We start from the raw sequence: 6,645 nt of genomic DNA on the forward strand, positions 1-6,645 counted from the left end.
AGCAACATGGGTTAGTGGCAAGAGCAGGGGCTTGGGAGTCAGAGATCGTGGGTTCGAAATCCGGGTCTGCCACTTGTCAGCTGTGTGACTTTGGGCAAGTCCCTTCACTTCTCTGTGCCTCAGTTACCTCATCCATAAAATGGGGATTAAAAGTGAGAGCCCCACGTGGGACAACCTGATTACCCTGTATCTACCCCAGTGCTTGGCACACAGTAAGCGCTTAATACCAAACAAACAAAAGACTAGATTAGGGGATAGAAGCCGGGCATGAGGGGGTTGGGGTGGGTGGAGGGCAGCCTCGGGGTGTGATGGGGGGGGAGTAGAGCGGGACCCGGGGAGCAGAGGGGAGGAGGAGGAGGAGAAGGAAGAGGAGCAGGGGGAGAAGGAGGAGGAGGAGCAGGGGGGCGGAGGAGGAGGAGAAAGAGGAGCAGGGGGGAGGAGGAAGAGGAGGAGGAGAAGGAGGGTGAAGGAGCCCCCGGGAAATCACCGCCAAGAACTGCAGGCCCTGCAGGTGGAGGACGGATGGGACTGCGGGCTGGGGGGAGGGAGAGCTTGGGGTGAAACTGAAAGTTTTTGGGTACTGGACCATAAATAGAGAGAGGGCGCCCACCCCGCACACACAGACACACACACAATCACACAAGCACACACAGAGCCGGGGACTCCATCCCTCCCGCGCTGCCCGCGTATCCCATCCAGCCGATAGCCATGAGATGCCAACGCCTCTCCTTCTTCTTCCTCCTCCTCCTCCTCCTCTGCACAGCCCCTTGGGGTAAGGCCGGGGGCGGGGATGGGGATGGGAATGGGGATGGGAATGGGGATGGGGATGGGGATGAGGATGGGAATGGGGATGGGGATGGGAATGAGGATGGGAATGGGGATGGAGATGGGGATAAGGATGGGGCTGGGGATGGAGGTGGTCTGGCCCCCTCTAGACCCTGTGGGATTTTGCGGGTGGGTGACTGCGGGCTTGGGGGCTTGAGAGCCGGGGGGGGAGGAGTTGGAACTATTATTATTGTTAATAACGATCCTATTTATTGAGCGCTCACTGCTGGAAAGCTCAGCGCTAAGAGCCCGGGGGAATGTCTGCTTCTAATAATGATGGTGTTTGTTAAGTCCTTACTGTGTGCCAAGCCCCGTTCGAAGCGCCGGCGCTGTTCTAAGCGCTGAGCACTACTCTAAGCACTGAGCACTGATCTAAGCGCTGAGCACTGTTCTAAGAGCTATATCGATGTTTGTCTCCCCAGCCCCACCCCCAGAGTGTGAGGTCGTTGTGGGCTGGGAATGATGAGGATGATGATGATGATGGTGCCATTTGCTTTCTATGGGCCGAGCACTGCTCTAAACGCTGAGCGCTGATCTAAGTGCTGAGCACTGTTCTAAGCACTGTACTGATGTCTCTCCCCGCCACCCCCAGACTGTGAGCTCGTTGTGCGCAAGGAATGATGATGATTCATTCATTCAATCGTACTTATTGAGCGCTTACTGTGTGCAGAGCACTGTACTAAGCGCTTGGGAAATACAATTCGGGAACAGAGAGAGACGATCCCTACCCAACAACGGGCTGATGATGATGATGGTATTTGTTAAGCACTTACTATATGCCAAGCACTGTTCTAAGCGCTGGGGTAGATACAAAGTAATCAGGTTGTCCCCCGTGGGGCTCGCAGACTTAATCCCCATTTTACAGATGAGGCAACTGAGGCACAGAGAAGCCAAGTGACTTGCCCAAGATCACACAGCTAAGTGGCAGTGCCGGGATTAGAACCCACCACCTCTAACTCCCAAGACCGGGCTCTTTCCACTAAGCCACGCTGCTTCGCGAAAGATTGCCTCTCTTTACTGTCGTCTTGTACTTTCCCAAGCGCTTAGTACAGTGCTTGGCACACAGTAAGCGCTCAGTAAATACGACTGAATGAATGAATGAAAGAACACATACAGAATAACATTAAACACATTCCCTGCCCATAACGAGCTCACGGTCTAGAGGAGGAGCTCAGGAGTGAAGGGGAGTTCATTCCTCATCTGTGAAACAGGGGTAAAAGATTCAGAGGTCCTGGGTTCTAATCCTGACTCTGCCACTTGTCTGCTGTGTGACCTTAGGCAAATGACTTCACTGCTCTGTGCCTCAGTGACCTCGTCTGGAAAATGGGGATTAAGAGTCTGAGCCTCATGTGGGACAGGGACTGTGCCCAACCCGATTACCTTGTATCTACCCCAGTGCTTAGAACATAGTAAGCGCTTAACAAATATCATAACGGTAATAATAATAATTGATTATGTGTAGGTATTATAATATTATCATCCCTCCCCCCTTAGACTGTAAGCCTCATGTGGGTGAGGGGCTGTGTTCGAGCTGATGGGCTCGAATCTTCCTCAGAGCTTAGCACAGTGCTTGGCACATAATAAGAGCTTAGCAAATATTATTATCATTCTTATTATGTGATCGTGTACATGTGTCTGTGTGCGTGTGGGTGTTGGGAAATCGGCAGGGAGAGGGCAGGTCACCTGGGGAGGAAGATGCAAAGGAAACACATGGGGAAACTGAGGCACGGGATAGGAGTGATAGATAGTCCCCGAAACCCAGAATGGAGCAGCTCGGGAGAGAGGGGGGCTTGGGGTGAGGACCTCCCCTCACCCCCACCACCCCTCCTCTGTCCAACAGCACTGGGCGGCACCAACGACGCTGTGGACTGTTGCTTGAGCGTCACCCCGCACCCTGTCCCCCGCCATATCGTCCGAGCCTACCGCCGCCTCGGCCCGCATGACGGATGCACCTTGTCCGCCACCGTGTGAGTGACCCGCACCGGATCCACCCTGCCGGGCCGGGGCCACGGCGGGAGGAGAGACTGGGGAGGGGGCGGATGGAAGGATGGATGGATGGGGGGAGAGAGGGATAGAGGAGGAGGGGGGAGGACAGATAGGTTGTGGGCAGGGAACCTCCCTGTTTATTGCTGTATCGTACCTTCCCAAGCGCTCAGTACAGTGTCCCGCACACAGTTAGCGCTCAATACACACAATGGGGAAGGAAGAACTGATGGGCGGAGGACAGATTGGAGAGAGGGGCTGGAGAAAGGATGGACGGGGCGAGGGAGGGGAAAGGAGAGATGAGGACGGGAGGATGAACGAGGGGGATGGGGATAGAAGAGGCGGGGAGGAAAGACGGGGTGGGAGATGGATGGGAGAACGGACGGATGGTTGGACCGACAGGCCGGGGGTGTCCTCCAACCCTCCCCCGGTCCGGCCTGGCCCGCCCCGCCTTGGACCGAAAGGGGAGGGGGATATTCTGCTGCCGCTGCGATCCCAAATTGGGAGGGGGGTTGTCGTCTCCAAAATGGGGAGACCCGGAGCGGCTCTGGGGGAAGGGACCGGACCTTCCATCGTTCCCTCTCTGACCTCTGCTCCCTAACCTCTAAGCTGACCCCCTGCCGCTCCCTAGCATGGCTGAGGGCCGGGCCTGGGGCTGCCGGGCTGAGGGTCCCAAGGCCAAGCGACCCCATCTCCCCGCTCCGGTCACCGGCTTCTCCTGACCTCTCGGCTCTCCGCCACGCAGGTTCACCACCGTGAAAGGCCAGCAGCTCTGTGCCCCCGTCAACGTCCCCTGGGTGAGGGGTCTGATCCGAAGGCTGGAGAGGCTGTGTTCCCAGTGGGTAAGCCTCGCCCCTGTCCCGGGCCCCGGCAACATGTCCCCACCCGGGCCCTGACCACCCGCTCCCGAGCAGGGAAGAAGAGAACGCCTGGAGACTCCTGGCCCCATCTGGGCTTCTCCGGCCAAGAGGCCCCAGGCCTCACCCCCCTCCTTTCCCCACCCCGCACCCTCTCTGCCCTCCTCCCCCTTTCATCCTCCGCTTCTTCCAGCCCCCACCTTTGGCCCCCACATCCTCCAGCCTCTCTCCCGGCCCACCCCCCCGCCCCCGATCCTAGCCGGCCCCAACTCTCCTCCTGTCCTTCCTCCAGAACAAGGTGTACTGCAACTAACGGAAGAGGGCAGAGTCCCCGGAGTCTGGCGGCAACGGTGGAGCCTTGAGGAGAGTGGGCTGGGGGCCGGGGGACCACGCTGCTGGGGGACGGGATGGGGAACACTGACAGAGAGATGCTGCATGGAGGGACTGGGGGGGTTGCTGGGGAGGGGGGCGAGGGTGGGGAGGCCACGGTGGAGGGGAGGGGCACCAGGGGGGCTTCCTGAGGTTGGGCTTCCAAGGAGCCAAGCTAGTGGAAGTAGAGAGCAAGCGTCCCCTGCTATGCTGTGAACTGGACTGCCGGGGCAGAGGCGGTCCTCGCCTTCCTGGTCCTCCCCGTCCTCGCCTTCCTGGTCCTCCCGGGTGGACCGGGAGAGGCTGTGACCCAACCCGCCCCTTCACCCAGGCAGCTCTGAGGGGGTCCTCTGTTTGGCCCTGAACCAAAGCCAACGGCCTCTTCCCTCCACCCCTCTTCTCTCCGGGGGTCTGCTGGTGCCCTCTCCTCTCCCAGCTGCCTAAGGGAGGGGACCGGCAGTCAGGGAGCCCAAGGAACCCTAAGCTTGGCCTTCGACCCGGACCCTGAGACAGAGAATGTGGAGCGATCCAGAAGTCCTGGTTCCCTGGGAATTCAAGGAGGGGTGGGAGAGGGGACGGAAGGTCTGTTCAACTGTTTGTGCACCTGTATGGATGTGTATCTTTCTATGTGTCTGTGAATTTGTGTGACTGGATCCTCGGGGTGCTAGGGAAGGTGCAGGTCTGATTTGATATAAGTTTTATATGGATTTTCTATGGCACGGACCGAATTCATCAATAAAATCTCTGGCTCGCTGTCTGCCGAATTTGATTTGCTGAATACTTCACTTTTTCTTTTCTTTCTGGAGGCAGTAGCGAGTGGCAGGCAGCAATGGTAACAGATCAGCCAGTCTCTGTGAGAAGCTGGGCGGGGGGAGGGTTACTGGAAGAAGCAGAAGAGAGGGAACGGTGGCCTGGATCTCCTCCGGGTCTCAGTTCTCGAGGATCCTCGGGTCGCCCTTTTCACCGTATTAAGCGCTGGGGTAGAGACAAGATAATCAGGTCCCCCATGAAGCTCATAGTCTAAGTTGGAGGGAGAGCAGGTATTGAATCCCCACTTGGCCGATGAGGGAACTGAAGCGAAATGACTTGCCCAGAGTCACACTCATTCAATAGTATTTATTGAGCGCTTACTATGTGCAGAGCACTGTACTAAGCACTTGGAATGAACAAGTCGGCAACAGATAGAGACAGTCCCTGCCGTTTGACGGGCTTACGGTCTAATTGGGGGAGACGGACAGACAAGAACAATGGCAATAAATAGAGTCAAGGGGAAGAACATCCCATAAAAACAATGGCAACTAAATAGAATCAGGGTGATGTATATCTCATTAAACAAAATAAACAAAATACATAGGGTGGTAAAGATATATACAGTCGAGCAGACGAGTACAGTGCTGAGGGGGTGGGATGGGAGAGGGGGAGGAGGAGAGGGAAGGGGGAGAAGAGGGTTTGGTTGCCGAGAGGTGAAGGGGGGGTAGAGGGAGCAGAGGGAAAAAGAGGGGAGCTCAGTCTGGGAAGGCCTCTTGGAGGAGGTGAGTTTTAAGTAGGGATTTGAAGAGGGGAAGAGAATTAGATTGTCGGAGGTGAGGAGGGAGGGAGGACATGGCCCGGGGGTCGACGGCGGGATAGGCGAGAACGAGGGACGGTGAGGAGGTGGGCGGCGGAGGAGCGGAGCGTGCGGGGTGGGCGGTAGAAAGAGAGAAGGGAGGAGAGGTAAGAAGGGGCAAGGTGATGTAGAGCCTCGAAGCCTAGAGTGAGGAGTTTTTGTTTGGAGCGGAGGTTGATAGGCAACCACTGGAGGTGTTTAAGAAGGGGAGTGACAGGCCCAGATCGTTTCTGCAGGAAGATGAGCCGGGCAGCAGACAAACGGCGGAGCTGGGTTTAGAACCCAGGTTCTCGGACTCCCGGGCCCACGCTCTCTCCCCTGGGCCATGCTGCTTCTCATCCAAGTTAATCGGGTCAGACACAGCCAATCTCTGCGGCAAGCTCGGGGGAGGGCTCCTGGAAGAATCAGGAGAGGGGAAGGATGGTCTGGCTCTTCTCTGGGCCTCAGTTCCCAAGAGTGCTGGAGTCAGCTTCAGGGCAAGTGTCAGGGCCCAGGGGCCAGAACTGGAGAGGGGAGGGGTCCGCCCTAGGCCGCAGTCTACCCGGGATCCAGGCCACCCCTGCCCAGGCCAGCTGGGAGTGAGCTCAGGAGCCTTGCCTGCTCCGGGGAAGTCAGGAGACGGCAAGGAATTGCTCTCGGGAAAAATAGCCCTGACTCCGGAAAGAGAACCAGAGCCGCCGGGACCTGGGATTTGGCCATTTGGGTTCGGTGTCTACCAGCAGCCAGGAAAGCCAACCTAAGACGGGTATCGGGAGGAAGGACATGGAAAGCAAAACGTAGCCTGCTCCCGAGCAGAGCTATGGCTCCCGGACCCGGGATACCGTTCCCGATTCCGGCCCCCACGCCTCGGGGGAGACGTCACGGCAACTTGGCCCTTTATCACAAAGAACAAATTGAAAAGCACGCGCTCCCTCACAGAGCCAGCTGCAGGAGCCAAGCAAGCAGTTTGGAGTCCCTGGCCGGCCTTTTGCTGTGTGGGAGGTGGAGAGGAGGAAGAGGAGGAGG

The 6,645-nt window shown here is 57.5% G+C and overlaps 1 protein-coding gene across 1 annotated transcript; it reads left to right on the forward strand.

Moving 5' to 3' along the window:
- Window positions 1–535: 535 nt before the first annotated feature.
- Window positions 536–4,096, forward strand: CCL19 (C-C motif chemokine ligand 19). Its single transcript, XM_029061659.2, has 4 exons — window positions 536–772; window positions 2,666–2,792; window positions 3,554–3,650; window positions 3,958–4,096. Exons 1-4 carry the CDS (start codon window positions 709–711, stop codon window positions 3,976–3,978), a joined length of 309 nt encoding a protein of 102 aa, XP_028917492.1. The 5' UTR covers window positions 536–708; the 3' UTR covers window positions 3,979–4,096.
- Window positions 4,097–6,645: the final 2,549 nt, after the last annotated feature.

The sequence above is a fragment of the Ornithorhynchus anatinus genome, chromosome 3 (genome assembly GCF_004115215.2).
Source record: "Ornithorhynchus anatinus isolate Pmale09 chromosome 3, mOrnAna1.pri.v4, whole genome shotgun sequence".
NCBI classification, from domain to species: Eukaryota; Metazoa; Chordata; class Mammalia; order Monotremata; family Ornithorhynchidae; genus Ornithorhynchus; species Ornithorhynchus anatinus.

What these genes read in the sequence shown, in the direction of transcription:
- CCL19 (XM_029061659.2), top strand. Translation starts at nt 709, where the DNA reads ATGAGATGCCAACGCCTCTCCTTCTTCTTCCTCCTCCTCCTCCTCCTC. An exon ending in CCTCTGCACAGCCCCTTGGG is followed by an intron (nt 773 to 2,665) that starts GTAAGGCCGGGG and finishes TCTGTCCAACAG; the next exon opens with CACTGGGCGGCACCAACGAC. An exon ending in AGAGGCTGTGTTCCCAGTGG is followed by an intron (nt 3,651 to 3,957) that starts GTAAGCCTCGCC and finishes TCCTTCCTCCAG; the next exon opens with AACAAGGTGTACTGCAACTA.